This window comes from Anser cygnoides, chromosome 1, assembly GCF_040182565.1.
Source record: "Anser cygnoides isolate HZ-2024a breed goose chromosome 1, Taihu_goose_T2T_genome, whole genome shotgun sequence".
In the NCBI taxonomy this organism is placed as follows: domain Eukaryota; kingdom Metazoa; phylum Chordata; class Aves; order Anseriformes; family Anatidae; genus Anser; species Anser cygnoides.
This window is the reverse complement of record NC_089873.1, coordinates 111,774,249-111,790,566: the sequence shown is the minus strand read 5'-3', so window position 1 is coordinate 111,790,566 and position 16,318 is coordinate 111,774,249. Positions and strand designations below refer to the sequence as shown.

The window sequence follows — 16,318 nt, the reverse complement described above, 5'->3', positions numbered from 1 at the left end:
TACTCCCTTGCAAAAGCAGTGCTGTGCAAATCACAGAGCATTTACAGGAAGTGGCAGCAAACTAGGAAGAGATTGCTACATTCTTTAGTTAACATTGCTTGGGAAACTGATTTCCCTCCCCAGATGGAAAACGCACAGGGACATCAAGGAGGCCAGAAGAGAGCTATCACACAGGGAAGAGGAAGCAAGGTCTAGGGAAGAAGCGATCCCCTTTAAACACGGCTTTATGTGCTTCTTTTGAGTCGAAACACCCGTGGTACGGCACCAGCAGCAAGTGCTGGACAGCAACATCTGGCTGTTCCACTGTGATGTCACTCTGATGACGGGTGGGTGTCATGGTGATGCTCGAGCATCTCCCACCACAACGCCCAGACAGACCAGCTGGGTCTCGCTCGCTGAGTGGCAGGACGAAGACTAAGCTGGCCACTGAAATGGCTTCAGGCGGAAACTTCAGTGAAAATGAGATAAAAGAAATTAAGAGGGAGCCGCTTCCAGCAGAAACTTCACCTGTTTCTGCTCCAGACAAGCTGGTTGAATCCTCAGAGTCCCCTTCTGCTGAGCCTCTGGGACAGCACAGAGGAGCAGCTTGTGATGGTGCTGCAGCATCAGTAAAGGAAGAAAAGGATTGCCCGGCTTCCACTGATAACTGTGAGAGCAAACCTTGCAGTTCTTCTGAGGAGAGCGCTGTCAAAGCCAACGTCTTCTCCTTCCTCAGTTTCCCAGAGAAACTGTGGCAACTAGTTGAAAGCAACGAGTTCAAGACCATTTGGTGGGGTCACTGTGGAAACTGCATTGTGATTGATGAAGAAATATTTAAAGTGGAAGTGCTGGGAAGGAGCGGGCCTCAGAAAATTTTTGAGACTGGGCGTATGAAAAGTTTCATTCGTCAGCTTAACCTGTACGGATTTACCAAAATGCAACAGGACTTCCAAAGATCTGCCTCACTTCCTGAATTCCTGGCAGAAGAAGATGCGTTTTCTGCTCACAGGAAGGTACATCACTTGCTCCACACACGAACCAACACTCACAATAGTCTAGTGGGAGATATGGGCGTAGGCCTTGGCAATGCAGGAGATGAGGATGACAGTAAATGTTCTATATTTAATGTCTTTCTCAGGCTGGTGTGGAGGTATTTTTCAGGTGGCATTGATGAGTGGTAGAAATGTGGAGACAATATATTTGGGTTATACTCAAGGAGTTTAAATTCACGGAGTGGAAAGATAAATAAATCAGGCTATGATGAGTCTGCTCAGTTGAATATATTCGCAAGAAATCTTGCTGTGCCATATGTGAATTCTTTTTTCAACTGTGGGATGCATATTAGCAGTGTAGCGTTACCTACCTGTTAATTCTACCCAGAAGCATCTGAAAAGTTATGGTATCTGGGTTTCTTGATCAATTATTTTTTATTATTTTTGGAAAATGTTAGCAACTAACTTTCCTCCTTTGCATTTTTTAGTTACTCCTCTACCACAACCCCAACTTCAAGAGAGATTCTCCCCACCTGCTCGTCAACTGCAAGCGCCGTGTTGCTCTGAAGAGGAAAGCCACGGCTGCCCACGCAAAGCAGGCGGCTCTGTATGGAAACTGCCCCAGCAGCAGCCCAGGCATCCAGCATGGGTGGGGAGCAGATGCCGGGGAGGAGAAGGACGGGATGGCAGCAGCTCCAGCAGAGCACACGCAGACAGCAGCCCCCGCAGGGCCCCCACTCCCAAAGCGCCAGGCAAAAGCCACCCCCCAGGCTAGCGGTGCCCATCCAGCCTCAGGCGTGGATGCTCCCTCCCTGCCAGGCCCTGCTGCAGAGGCAGCAGGCAGGGACGAGCAACAGCCTCCAGCCTCCTCCCAGCTGCCACCACGCAGCAGCCCGAGCCCATCTGCCTCTCCTACTCCCACACGGCACTACTTTCTGCCTCTCATGGGAGCCGGCTCGGCACCTACGCACCAAAACGCGCCAGCTCCACGGATTCCCTGGGCCACCATACCTCCCTTCCGTCCATTTGCAATTCTTGGGCCGGCAGCAGCCTCTGCCACGGCCATGCCGAATCCACCCGACTGGCAGCCCTCAGCAGCCCCACACTGCCCAACTTGCACCTGCAGCCCAAACAAGGCAGCTGCAGGCGATGGGCTGGAACCCTAGTGCAGGACCCTTTGGAGACAGTGGGGAGAGCGGCACCCAGTTACAGGTCCCTAGTTGTCCCTAGTTGTTCCTAGTTGTTCATAGCTGTTCATAGTTCATAGGCCGATTGTTTTGAAAATAATTGTTTGTATAATAAACCTTTTACAGTTCTCCTGTGTCTTTTTATTATTATTCCTATATACATTTTTATGGTGGAATCTCAGATCGAGTTTGTATTTCATTTCTCAGAAGGAAGGAGAAGCAACTGTTCTCACATCCATGTAATGGTTTTCTCTAACAGTCAAGCTCCAGGTACTTAGCCATAGAGAGTAAAAGACTGGGTAATGTCGGCATGCTGCATGCACCGAGGATGCTCTTCCTAATGATGACTTCTGAGGGCAAGTTGAGAAAGTCTAAATAACAGCATTTTAATTACAGAAGACTCAGAAAGGGAATGTCACCTTCATAGTAGGATGAATGCTCACAAGGGGAACACTCTACATCGCCAGGCAGTAACAACCTGTGCTGTGATTTCTGAGCTAACATTCATGAGGGCGCTGAGAAATCAAGTGCTTTGGAGAGGCATCCCTGAAAAGCAAGAGAACAGAGTTCAGAAATGATGAAACTATGTATATTTAAAATATTTTTATTTATAGAAATGTTGGACCACTTGCCGGGTAAGGAATTGGCTGGATGGTTGCGCTCACAGAATTGCAGTCAATGTCCAAGCGGAGAACAGTACTGGGTGGTGTTCCTCAGGGGCCAATATTGGGACCACTGCTTTTTAACATCTTTGTCAGTGCCCTGGACAGTGGGATCAAGTGCACCCGCAGTAAGTCTTCTGATGACACCAAGTTGTGTGGCGTGGCCGACACACTGGAGGGAAGGGATGCCAGCCAGGGGAACCTGGCTCAAGAGGTGGGCCGGTGAGAACCTCATGGAGTTCAACAAGGCCAAGTGCAAGGTCCTGCACCTGGGCCAGGGCACTCCCAAGCACAGATATGGGCTGGGTGGAGAATGGGTTGAGGGCAGCCCTGAGGAGAAGGCCCTGGGGGTGTTGGTTGATGAGAAGCTCAACATGAGCCAGCAATGTGTGCTTAAGGCACAGAAAGCCAGCTGTATCCTGGGCTGCATCAAAAGCCGGGTGGCCAGCAGGGCGAGGGAGGTGATTCTCCCCCTCTGCTCTGCTCTCGTGAGACCCCACCTGGAGCACTGCCTTCAGCTCTGGGGCTCCCAGCACAAGAAGGACACAGAAGTATTACAGTGAGTCCAGAGGAGGGCCCCAAGGACGGATCAAGGGGCTGGAGCACCTCTCCTGTGAAGACAGGCTGAGGGAGTTGGGGTGGTTCAGCCTGGAGAAGAGAAGGCTCCAGGGAGACCTTACAGCAGCCTGCCAGTACCTGAAGGGGGCCTACAGGAAAGCTGGGGAGGGACTCTTTGTCAGGGAGTGTAGTGACAGAACAAGGAATAATGGTTTTAAAATAAAAGAGGGTAGAATTGGATTAGATATAAGGAGGAAATTCCTTACCGTGAGGGTGGTGAGGCACTGGCACAGGTTGCCCAGAGAAGCTGTGGATGCCCCATCCCTGGAGGTGTTCAAGGCCAGGCTGGAAGGGGCTTTGAGCAACCTGGTCTGGTGGGAGGTGTCTCTGCCCATGGCAGGGGGTTTGTTCATCGTTATAAAAGAACTGATATTGTTGTGGCTCGTTTGGAAGTAATAACAGTTATTTGTAGTAGGAATGGGAAAATAATTGGATTTTATCTACTGAAACTTGGTAATGCTTCAGCTTAAATGAGTAGAGAATAAAATACAACCTAAGTACATATTTTGAAGATTAACTTGTAGAGCTTAGTCATTTATGGACGTCTAAGGTTGGCAGTCTTAAAGGACTTGATTTTCCACAGTTCTGTGCTTACAGTTTTCTGAGCATCCTTTTTAAGGGTTACCAAATCGGTCACCATTTTCTAGTCACCATTTTAAAGTTTTGACTATTTTCGTAGGAGTTAAAACATTGATTTTGTCACTAAACTTTAAAATGTAAGTGCTATGCAGTTGTTTTTTCTTCTCTCCAATCTGAAACGTTCCATAAAGTTCATACACATTGCATTAGGTAAGATCAGAATAGAACTTGATGATTCCTGAAGTTTTAAGAGATGCACATTTAGATAAATCTGATTCATTAACACTTTGTTAGCCTAGAAAATGTTGTTATTTTTATTAGCTTTCGCAGGTTTGCACTCTAGTAATAGATCCACACAGAGAAGGCTTTCACAACTAGGAAATTGTTTCATGACAAACTAGGATCTTGACAATTTGAGGACGTGTAAAGACTTCCAGAAATTGCTTTGGAATGGGTATCAGCGATCCAGGGAAGCAAGCCACTGAAGGTAGGGCATTGTATTTGAAGTCCATAACATAACGCTAGAATGATTTTATCTCCAACCCTCTCCAGAATAGGGGCAGGGGATGAGAGGGGAAGGATGCTCTCCGTGTTCTCGTTAGCAGAACTGAAATTGGATTTCATGAGCTTGAACAAAACGCTGTTCAGGGAGAACAACGGACAAACAGAATTAGATCTGCACAGGCTTGAAAAGAGTTAGTTGTTGAGAGGGGGTGACAGGAATGTCAGTTAAGAAAGGAAACAGAAGAATCTGGAGAAGTCTTATATACTTGAATTTGTATTTAGTCCAGTAATGATAATTATGTTGATTAAATCTCAGTTGTATTTATGGAGAAAGTCTTTACTGAACAGTTTATCTTCGATTGCTAATGTTGCGGGGGAGGGAGGTAGAAGGAGAAGATCACTGAGTTTAGGGACTTTTATTTATCTCAGCCTACTTTTAATTTTTTTCCGTAAAATTGTACCTTGTCTGATTGTTAGGATGACGCTAAACTTAATGAGGAGTTTAAAACAAAACAAACAAACAAATAAAAAAAACTCTTTTAAATGAAATCAAATAGAAAAGACTGGAGGGAAAATGAGATCACTTTTCCCCTTTCATCTCCTTAGTTTCGTCTTATTTTCTATTTTCAGAGTACCATATTGAACTCATGTCTAGGTTCGTATAAGAACAAACTTACTGCATGCAGTTTGAGATCTTGACTGGAGTGCAGGCGGTTTGAATGAAATAACCGGTAACATCTGATTCACTCTTGATTACACATGGATTCAAATGTTGCAGCCTAACTAATTGTGCTGTTTTTACCCTGCTGGGCAGCTGAACTCCAGTACAACTGCTCTCTCACTCCCTCTCCTCCTCATAGAAAGGGGGAGAAGAGAGTACGATGGAAAGGATGGAAAAAAGGGAGGGGGAGAGGGGAGATAAGGATAATTTAATTAAAGTGAAAAGGAAGACGAAGAAAACAAGCAAAAGCCGCATGGAAACAACAGGGGAAGAAGGAAAAACAATTATTCTCTAATTCCCACCAATGAGCGATGCTTGGGCCCATCCTCGGAAACAGGGCCTCAGTACATATAGTGGTGGTTTGGGAGGACAGATATCTTCATGCAGAGACACCCTCTGCCCTACCCATTCTCCTTCCCCACCTATTACTGCAGACTGTGACACTACATGCTGTGCAATATCCCTTGGGTCGGTTTAGGTCAGCTGCCCTGGTGCTGTCCCCTCCCCACCTCTTGCCCACCCCCTGCCTGCTGGCTCTGGGGAGTTTGGAGGAAGTCTGGATGCTGTGCCAGCCCTGCTCAGAAATTTAAAATAAAAATAAATAAATAAATAAATAAATAAAACAAAATAAAACAAAATAAACAAAACAAAACAAAATAAAATAAAATAAATAAATAAATATATAAAATAAAATAAAATAAATAAAATAAAATAAATAAAATAAAATAAAATAAAATAAAATAAAATAAAATAAAATAAAATAAAATAAAATAAAATATTGGTGTGATAGCTACAAGTTGGCTGTTCTAGCTACAAGTGCAGAGTACAACCCTTATATAGGCCCCTGCAGGGAAAGTTAACTCAATCCCAGCCAGACCCAGTACACTAATGTGTATAAGTATATAAAAGGTATAAAGGTGCAGAAGGGAAAAATGCAAAACAACACAGGAAAACAAGCTGAACCCTAGTTCAATCCGCTCATAGTCCAAACCTGGGAGAAAAAGAAAAAAAAAAAAGAAAAAAAAAAAGAATACTGGTTTAAAGCAGCAAAGGCAGGAACAAGATACAGCAGCCACACTTCTGTGAGAAACTCCATAGGCATGCAAAGAATATCAGCTCATCCTCTGACAGCCCAGTTTTGCATACTGCAATCCCAAATATGTTAGGGAAAATAAGTAAATAAATAAATAGATCATCAAACCAGCCACACACACAAAATGTACGCATGGAGGAGAAGTGGGTAAATGTGTGTCTGATGCTTTGTGAAAAACCTTTCCCTAATATCCAACCTGAATCTCCCCTGACGTGGCCTTATGCCATTCCCTAAGGTCCTATCACTGGTCAGCAGAGAGAAGAGTCTCCCGACAGTGAATTTGTAAGATAACGCAATTGACTCGTAGTCAAACTCAGATTCCTTAACACGTTCTTTAACTCCAGTGTGTGAAGAACAGTCCTGTCGAGGCCTACTGTGGCTTGTAAGCCTGAGCAAGACTTAGGTCAGGCGCAGGAGTAGAGCACACATCCCAAGACGAGCAGAGCGGGACATGCACTTCCCTCGACCATCTAGCAGCGCTGTGCCTGCTGCACCCCAGCATACAGTTGGCATGCTGGTGACTTATATTCAACTTGCTGCTGACCAGAACCCCCAGATCCCTTTCTGCGGGGCTGCTCTCCAGCCTCTTGTCCTACAGCCTGTACAAAGAGCCAAGGTTGCCCTGTCCCAGGTGCAGGGTCCGACACCTCCTCTTGTTGAACTTCATGTGCTTGGTGATGGCCCGGCCCTCTAACTTGTCCAGATCCCTCAGCAAGGCCTCTCTACCCTCAGCGGAGTCAGCAGCTTCTCCTGATTTAGTGTTGTCTGGAGATTTACTTAGTATGCATTTGAGTCCTGCGTGCAGATCGTTTTTAAAAACATGCAGAGAGGTGGCCCTAGAACAGAGCCCTGCGGAACCCCGCTAGTGACAGGTCACCAGACTGACATAACCCCCTTTGCTACAACCCTTTTGGCACAATCCACCAGCCAGTTGTCCACCCATCATATTATATACTTGTCTAGCTGTGTGGTGGGCATTTTCTCCAAAAGGATACTGTGAGAAAGATTACTGAAAGTTTTGCTGGAATGCAAAAAAGACTACATCATCTGTCTTCCCTTGGTCAACTAGGTGGGTGACCTTGTCAATAAAAGGGAATTCATTTAGTTAAACAGGACTTTTTCCTCATGAATCTGTGTTGGCTATGACCAATGACTACATTGTCTTTCAAGTGTTTTTTCGGTAACTCCCAGAATAATCTTCACTATAATTCTACTGGTCACTGAAGTGAGACCAACAGGTGTGTGTTTACCAGGTCTTGGCATGGGCTTGGGCAGCCTGCTCTAGGTGGCCTTGCTTGAGCAGGGGGGTTGGACCAGGTGGCCTACAAGGTCCCTTCGAACCTCAACCAGTCTGTTGTTCTATTTCTGGAAAATGCGCCTCGGTTCTGCGGCAGCAGTGCATGCAGCACTCTATGCTGGTGTGCGCCCACAAAGTCCTGCACAGATACTCAAGGACACTCAAGCATTAGTTCACGTGAACAATTTATTGGCATCTGTGCACAGGTTTAAGCTCCTGGTGGGAATGGACTCTCTCCAAGAGTTTGAGTGGTCACTGCCTCGGTGCTAACAGCTGTCTCTGTTGCAAACCTCCATGCACCATCTTCATCCACTGCATGGGGTAAGGCTCCTCAAACTGTGGTTTGGCTGTGGAGAAAATGTGTGAGAGCAATTGCCACTGCTCGTTGAGCAGTGTCTTCTGCATGTCTGATGTGCCCAAGGGGTGTCTGGGATGGGCAGACACTCGCTTGGTCCCTGTGCAGCCGCAGCCGCGAGGGGAAATGTCTGAGCCTGTGCAAAATGGCCACTCGGGCTGTGCCAGGCCATGTGAGGGGAAGGCAGGGTGAAAATCGATGACTGTGCTGGCTATAAGACCACAGCCATCACCAGCTTCTGCACAGGGGAGACTGTCCTGAGGAGAACGTTGCCTCTCTTGTCAGCAGGCTTCTGCACAGGGCTTTCCCTCTCCTTTCTGTCTCCCTCATCCTGCCCTCTTCTTCCTCTGGTAGCAGGTCATCATCTGCCACCAGCTGTGAGCCCTGCAAACCCAGCTCTATGTGAGAGGACCTTTTCCACTGTCAGTGGAGTTGGAGGAACCTTCTGGTGAGCCCATCTCACAGCTCCAGGAGCCAGGAGCTAGAAGAAGTTGAGTGGGCCATTTGTTCAGAAGGCTGGGGACAAGACCATCTCTTCAGACACCCTTTCACTGCCTAAGAGCAAATGGCCAAGGTGGTTCTTCTCCAAGCAGCAGCAGAGGTGCCACAGGAGGATCAACCAGGCACAAGGGGCAATCTCTTCTGCACCAGGCTTGACAGAGCTCTGTGCGTCAGGTGGTGAATCCCAACCGTCTTCAAGGCATGGGGGGGAAAAATCTTTGGCCACCAGCATATGGGTGCAGATCTGCAGACATCTGAGGTGGAAGCAGTGGTGGTGGGCATGCCTGGCCGTGTGCTTGACAAACTGCATCTCTGCTGCAGAACAACTCTTTGGTGGTGCCGTGCTGCTGGTGAAGCTGGCTGCAGCCTACTTGATGCTCAGGAAGGTGTCTAATTCATCTAGCTGTACCCCAAGCATCATTTTGATGGAGTGCTCTTGGAGGCACTGGTCAGCCTGAGCCTGCAGGAGCGGCGGGAGGGCAGCACCTCAGGCGGCAGTGGCATGACTGTGGAAGAAGCTCCTAGCTGCTTTCACTGAGGTCTGGAACCAGCAGGTGGTTTTCTCCACTTTCAGGTAGGAGCTGGTGCAGAGGCTGCGTAGCAGGCTGGGCTCCTGTTTTCTCCTCAGCTCATTCTCGGGGTGGTGGAGGAAGCACAGCATGTCCCCCACCAGCCGCTCCTTTGGGCAGGCGCACTCCAGCTCCATGCGCAGGCAGGAGTCCCTCGCTGGCGTCTCCCCCGCGGCACCCAGCTCCGGGTGGAAGGTGTGCCCGGGGGAGGCCTCAGGGGCATGAGCAGGTGGCAGAGGACGTTGTCCTCCCGGGCACTCCAACCTTCGTAGAGGCAGCCCACGCCGATGGCTGGCTGCATCTGTGGCTTGAAGGTGTTCCTGGAGAGCCCTCAGCAGGCACCAAGAAGCTCATCCACCAGCTCCTCCACCACCTTGCATGTGTCAGCCATGTATGGTGCTGGCCACTGGAGGCGATCAGCCCAAACTCTGCCCACATGACAGGTGTCATCAGAGTCACTACATTCTTTGACCTCTTCTTCCTCCTCCTTCTCCTTCCCCTTACTTGTGGAGCTGCCCGGCTTGCTGCTGCTGCCCAGCTCACAGCTCCTCTTCCTGAGCCACCAGCAGAGCCCAAAGAGCAGGACAAGGAGGACAGCAAAGGCCCAGAGCTGCCACTGCTGCAAGGCAGTGAAGAAGAGGGCTCCTGGGGCCACCCCGCTCTGCTCCTGGCTCCTCTCCTCCACCTCGTGCAGCAGCTGAGACATGTCCTGTCTCAGCAGCTCTGCACACTGCTGCATGTGCTCGTGCACATCCACATCCATGTGGTCAGCCACCAACCACGGCCTCTGGGCAATGCCCAGCACAGCCAGCGCAAGGAAAATCACTCGAACCATGGCCTGCAGGAGCTGCGTGCCACACTCACAGATGGCCAAGGCCACAGTGTGGCAACGCTACCAGCTGGTGTCCCTGATGACAGCCCCCCTGCTGTGACTTGTCCTCTGTGCTCTCAGGGGCCCCACAGCTGCATCACACCAGTCCCTCTCGCCTCGCCTCGCACCTGCTCAGATCACTTACATCGAAACTAAACGTCCTCTGATTAACTTTTTGCTAATATCTCAGGTCCTGTCGCTGTCCCCAGAGAGCAGAGCTCAGCGCCTGCCCCTCCGCTCCCCTCGTGAGGGAGCTGCAGGCCGCCATGAGGCCCCCCTTCAGCCTGCTCTGCTCTGGGCTGAGCAAACCGAGGGACCTCAGCTGCTCCTCATGCGTCTTGCCCTCCAGACCCTTCACCATCTTTGTAGCCCTCCTTTGGACACTCTCTGATAGTTTTATATCCTTATACTGTGGTGCCCCAAACTGCACACAGTGCTCCAGGTGAATCTCCAGCTGTGCAGAGCAGAGCAGAGCAGGACAATCCCTTCCCTTGACCGGCTAGCAGTGCCATGCGTGATGCACCCCAGGGTACGGGTGGCCCTCTTGGCTGCCAGGGAATACCGTTGACTCATGCTCAACTTGCCGTTGACCAAAATGTCCAGATCACTTTCTGTGGTGCTCTTCTCCAGCCTCTCATCCTCCAGTATGTACGTATAGCTAGGGTTGCCCCTTCCCAGGTACAGAATCCAGCACTTGCTCCTGTTAAACTGCATGTTACTGGTGATTGCCCAGCTCTCTGATTTGCCAAGATCTCTCTGCAAGGCCTCTCTGCCCTCAGGGGAGTCAACAACTCCACCTAATTTAGTGTCATTTGCAAACTTACTCAAAACACCTTCACCAAATCCTACATCAAAGTTATTTATGAAAACATTGAAGAGAACTGTCCCTAAAATGGAGCACTGGGGAACCCCATCAGTAACTGGCCAGCAGCCTGAAGTAACCCCATTTATTATAATGCTTTAAACCTGACCAATCAGCCAATTTTTCACCTGTTATATTATGTTTTTATCTACCTGTATGCTGGATGCTTTGTCCGGAAAGATACTGTAAAAAACAGTATCAAAAGCTTTACTGAAATCCAAAAAGGTCACATTAACTGGCTTCCCTTGGTCACAGAATCACAGAATGTTAGGGATTGGAAGGGACCTTGAAAGATCATCTAGTCCAACCCCCCTACTGGAGCAGGAACACCTAGATCAGGTCACAAAGGAACGTGTCCAGATGGGTTTTGAATGTCTCCAGAGAAGGAGACTCCAAAACCCCCTGGGCAGGCTGTTCCAGTGCTCTGTCACCCTCGCCGTGAAAAAGTTTTGTCTCATATTTAAGCAGAACTTCCTATGTTCCAGCTTACATCCATTGCCCCTTGTGCTATTTTTGGATGTCACCGAGAAGAGCCTGTCTCCATCCTCCTAACACTCACCCTTTACACCCTTTCAGTCTCCTCCAAGCTAAAGAGACCCAGCTCCCTCAGCCTTTTCTTGTAAGGGAGATGCTCCACTCCCTTAATCATCCTCGTGGCTCTGCGCTGGACTCTCTCAAGCAGTTCCCTGTTCTTCCTGAACTGAGGGGCCCAGAACTGGACACAATATTCTAGATGTGGTCTCAGCAGGGCAGAGTAGAGGGGAGGAGAAACTCTCTCGACCTACTAGAAACACACCTTTTAATATGCCCCAGTATGCCACTGATGCCCCTAATGAGCCTTTTATCCTTGATATGACTAGAGACAATGCAAGGATGAGTTGTTCCATCACCTTAGAAGGGATGTAGGTGGGGCTGAAAGGTCTATAGTTACCCAGGTCCTTCTTTTGCCCTTTTTGAAGACTGGAGTGACATTTGCTTTCCTCCAGTCTTCAAGCACCTCTCCTGATACCCATGACTTACCAGAGATGATGGAGAGTGGCCTAGAAATGACTTAATTAGCTGGTCAACTAGCTGGGTGACCTTGTCATAAAAGGAAGTTAAGTTTGTTAAGCAGGAACTTCCCCTCATGAACCAGATAGTTTCATTGTCTTTCAGGTGTTTTTCAATAACTCCCAGAATAATCTTCTCCATAATTTTACCAGGCACTGAAGTGAGACTAGCAGGCCTGTAATTACTGTGGTCTTTGTTCTTGCCTCCAATCTTAGCCATTCTGTGTTTTGGTAACATGAGGATATTACTATGCATTAGTGGTGAACTTCAGCCCATAGGTCTAAAAAAAGGCCAGTGACTCCCCATCACAAGATTAACCACCATAAGAGTTTTCTGTTGATTCTCTGACAGAGGTAAATTTGGCATCCCTAGGAAAACAAACAAAACAAAACAAAACAACAACAACAACAACAACAACAGCAGTTAAATCTAGTCAGTATTTCAGTACTTGTGAAACTTGCTGTATTCGTGGTTATAAAAATCTTTCCACATTAAGCAGACAACATGAGAAGGTGGTGCTGATACTCATCCATCATGTGCCAGTTTTTTTCTGAATAGACTGACCCCTCTCGGAAGTGGTCAGCCTTCTGTCTGCTAAGGCTGCAGCTTGGGCAGTTGCTGGAGATGACAAATGTCTGCCTTGGAAGAATGGGCCAAAGACTGTAACTGCACCAACTGGACCATTTCAAATCTGGTTGAGACTAAAAGCTTTCAGGGCAAGTTCCAGTCTCTCCTTGAGTGAGTGTCGAAATTTCTGTGGGGTTCAGAGGATCTGGGATTTCCTCCTCAGCCATCGTCAAACCATTTGAAATGTAATCATAATTGGAAGCTACAGACAGAGGTGCTATATGTGACAGGAGAATTTGTAATGTCTTCTAACTGGAGAACACTGATAATGGCCCTAATGGGCCAGGGGAGGCTCTGGGAGGAACTGAGTATGAACAATAGCAACTCTGTTAAATAAGGACTTTCACTTCTCTGAAGAGGGCAGCTGGCATGTAACTTGACTAAATTACCCTGGAAAATAGGAAAGCACTGGTTTCTCAGTCCAGCCCCCCTAGAAATTCAAAACCAGCTTTTTTTTTTTTTGGTCCTTCAACTCTTGCTTTGACTTTTCATTTGGGCAGTCACAAAGTCACTCTGTTTTGACATGGACAGATTGTTTCTTTCTCTGTTCCTGTCTCTTTTGGTCTACATTAAAAATGTGTCATCTTCAAAATAGAAGCCTTTGCTTGCATGTTGGCTGCACTCTCTATGTTTTGAATTGCTCATCCTTTAGCTTTTACCTTATTGGGGCTACTGGAGATGTAATCAACATATCACAGTATTTCCAGTCATTTTTCTTGTAGAGCTATCTGAGAATAGTTCTTTCCAAACATAATGTCTGGGACCTGCTACTGGATTATTTCCTCTCCTTTTATCATGATAAACGAATGAAAACAAGGGTAGGAACAGAAGAGTCCCACACCAAATTTAGCTAAAAAATTATCCTTAGTGCTCTCTGCTGACAGACTGTGCAGAGATGCACCATATGTGCAGGGCTTCCTATGGCACATGGTGTTTGGATAGAAACAAGAACCTTTAGAAGAGAGCAGATGTAATTGTCAGGACCACTTATATTAAACTTATTGAATTTCTCTGCAGGATAACTAAAACTGATAGACGAGTTTTCCTGTGTTTTCTCTGTGTGTGTTAGTTACATTCAGAATTTGAAACAGATATTGTTGCTCTTCAGCTGTACCTGTTAATTTAGCACAAATTGTCTCATTCAATCCTTTTTAGTCACCAGTTCTAAAATTGCATAGAAGTATAATTTATGAGAGTAGTGACAGGAATCTCTGTTATATGGAGTTGGGGAGGATAATAAAGGCTGTATCTATGGAAAAAAAGGGCCATTCTGGGCAAAATTGCCAAACTTGACTCATTCTATGCACAAGAGATTGGAAAAGATATGAAAATTTGAGTGTGGAAAACAAAGAGAGGAAATGACTTTGCAGGACAGTAGCCAGTGAATAATTTAGCTATTTGGAAGTCTGAAATACAAAGCAGCTTTGGTTATGTGACTTGGAGAAGTCTGAGGCTTTATTTTCAGACATAACTACCTAAACTCATAGGATGTACTTCAGGTTTTATTTATTTTTTTTTTCCCCATCTTTTTTTAACTTTTCTGGTTGTTCCAGATTTCTATAAATCTTTGGATATTTATTTGAGAGTTACAAAAGTGCTATGAAAAGGTATATTCTGATTAATAATCCCGTATTTGCTTTCATGTTCAGGTTTATATATCTCCATGTACTGAACAAATGTCTTTTTTTTTTTTTTTTTTTTTCATCTGGCAGACAAGCAGATACATTCAAAAGCATGGCTTACTTTTTTTTTTTTCTTTTTCCTTTTCTTTTTTTTTCTTTTCTCCCTGCAGGATTTGAAAGATGGTGACAGTACCCTGACCACTAAGGGAAAAGAAAAGAAGAAAAGTGAGAGTATTCTAAGACATTCATTAACAATAACATTATCTCAAACTCAAATTCAGGGGAAAAAAGATTGAGGATTAGATCCCTGCAAACAAAAAAGAAGGAAACAGAGGCTACGTAAAAGCTATGACTTTTTGACCCAGGATAATCCTCCACATTTGCATTGAGCTAACTTAATGTGGATGTTAGCAGGAGGCAATGCCTCCATCTTCAGTTGCACTCATCGGGGAAGAAACTCAGGGAGGAAGAGCAAGACTAAATCCTAAGCGAGGTTTTAGTTGGGAAAGTACAGAAGAAGTCAAGAGAGCAGTCAGGTCCTTGGTTCATATACAGCCATGGTTTAGTTACAAGATTTTGCTGTTGCTGACTGCTCTACTTGCTTTCCTCTGCATCCATCAGTCTCCCAGAGCTGCAAAATTAGGCCTAGTTATAATACCCACCTGCTTCCTCCCTGCTATTAGATATTTCAAAGCCTTGAAAATGTACTTTTATTTATGGTGGATAAAGGTGGAGTGCATGCATATATGTGTGTATAAACAGTCAGAATTGGTTAGTCTACTGTCATTGGGTTGCTTTGCTACTGAATAATCTGTGGCTGTCAGAAAACTTGAACTGTTTTGGTCAGCTATGAAAGGGAAGAGCCTGTGAAAGCCTTTTAGATTACATTGTCAATGTTTGAGTGTCCAGCCGTCTGAGTAGACTCTGAGGCATTGTCAGAAGTATATTTCTCCTCAGTGAAATGACGGTGTTTCCACTGACAGACCAAAACTGTGTGTGGTGGGAGTAGATCTGTTTAGCAAGCCATTAAGAAACACTTAGCTGTTGTATATGTAATCTTTCTCATTTGCTTTGGCAAGTAAAACAGGGAGATGGACAGGAACTGCTGGTCAGTTAAGATCTAAAGCCGAAAGCCATCGCCAAGGGCTGGAGTTTCAACCTGCTACTGAAAAAAGTCAGCAGAACAACCATATTTATGGAGGTGGTTGTGGAGTCACAAGGTTTGCAGCTTGCTACTCTTAAGAGGTGCCTTCTGGACAGGGGGTTGGTCTTGGGGTTCCCCATGATGGAGGAGGCTGGGGGTGCGCCCACCCCAGGCCCCAGCCTTACAGTGAATTTGCTCAAACCGTGCCACTGTGCAGAAGGCAGCAAAAGAGCCACTGACGTCAGAGAGAAAGAGCTCTTCTTCATTGGGAAGTGGGGGAAGACTGATAACAGCAGTGCTGCTGCCTTTTAAACCAAGATGTTCCTGGAGGAAATGCACTGCCCCTCCCTGCTCCACCCAGAAATTGTTGGGGATGATGTTTTTCTGTCACAGGATGGGAGTAACCCCCTTGGAAGTCATTTGAATGTTTTACCAGAAAAATAAGTCTCAAGGCTGTTATGCTCTTGATAAACCTTGCACCAGAGAAATGAGGAGGAGAAACCTGTTGGCTTCCATATTCCAGCACAGGATGAGAACAAATTCCATTGGCCTCTGGGGAAGTAACTCCCATCTGATGCAGGAGTACGGGTTTTCAGGAAGAAAAAACAGGTTTTATTGAAATAGTACACTGGTGTCCGATGTCTTTTTAAAAAAATGAATCACTTATTGTGACTTACTTAACAGTTACGCTCTTACACTGACTTGGTTAAATACAAGATATAGTTCTAACTTGCACATAATGATGTATTTCTGCATGTCTTTCTTCCCTGACCACATAAATGATGACTTATATGGAATTACAGAATGCCTGGAGAGAAAAGGTTTTGGACAAAAACCTCTACTACTTCTGCTTACAAGGGAGAGACAATTCATTTACCTGGCTGCACAGAAACATTTTTTTTTTTTTTAATGCTCTGCTTTATATTTGCTTCCTATTATAGTTTCAGCTTGTTCCTTCAGACTTACATCTTTATTCTGTGTGATTTTTCAGTTGATTGTGAAAGGACAAAAGGACAAATATCTACCCATTCCTTGGAAGCTCTGCTACATATTCCAAAACAAAGCAACAGACTGAGTCAGAGGAT

General features: G+C 46.2%; 1 protein-coding gene across 1 annotated transcript; it reads left to right on the top strand.

Moving 5' to 3' along the window:
* The first annotated feature begins 335 nt into the window (after nt 1-335).
* Nucleotides 336-2,294, top strand: LOC136787842 (heat shock transcription factor, X-linked member 4-like). The gene is made up of 2 exons (XM_066985500.1): nt 336-992; nt 1,460-2,294. Exons 1-2 carry the CDS (start codon nt 336-338, stop codon nt 2,135-2,137), a joined length of 1,335 nt encoding a protein of 444 aa, XP_066841601.1. The 3' UTR covers nt 2,138-2,294.
* Nucleotides 2,295-16,318: the final 14,024 nt, after the last annotated feature.

Bases quoted from the DNA above. Each gene is read 5' to 3' on its own strand.
- LOC136787842 (XM_066985500.1), top strand. From the start codon at position 336: ATGGTGATGCTCGAGCATCTCCCACCACAACGCCCAGACAGACCAGCT. The intron at 993-1,459 runs GTACATCACTTG...TGCATTTTTTAG, and splicing joins CGTTTTCTGCTCACAGGAAG to TTACTCCTCTACCACAACCC.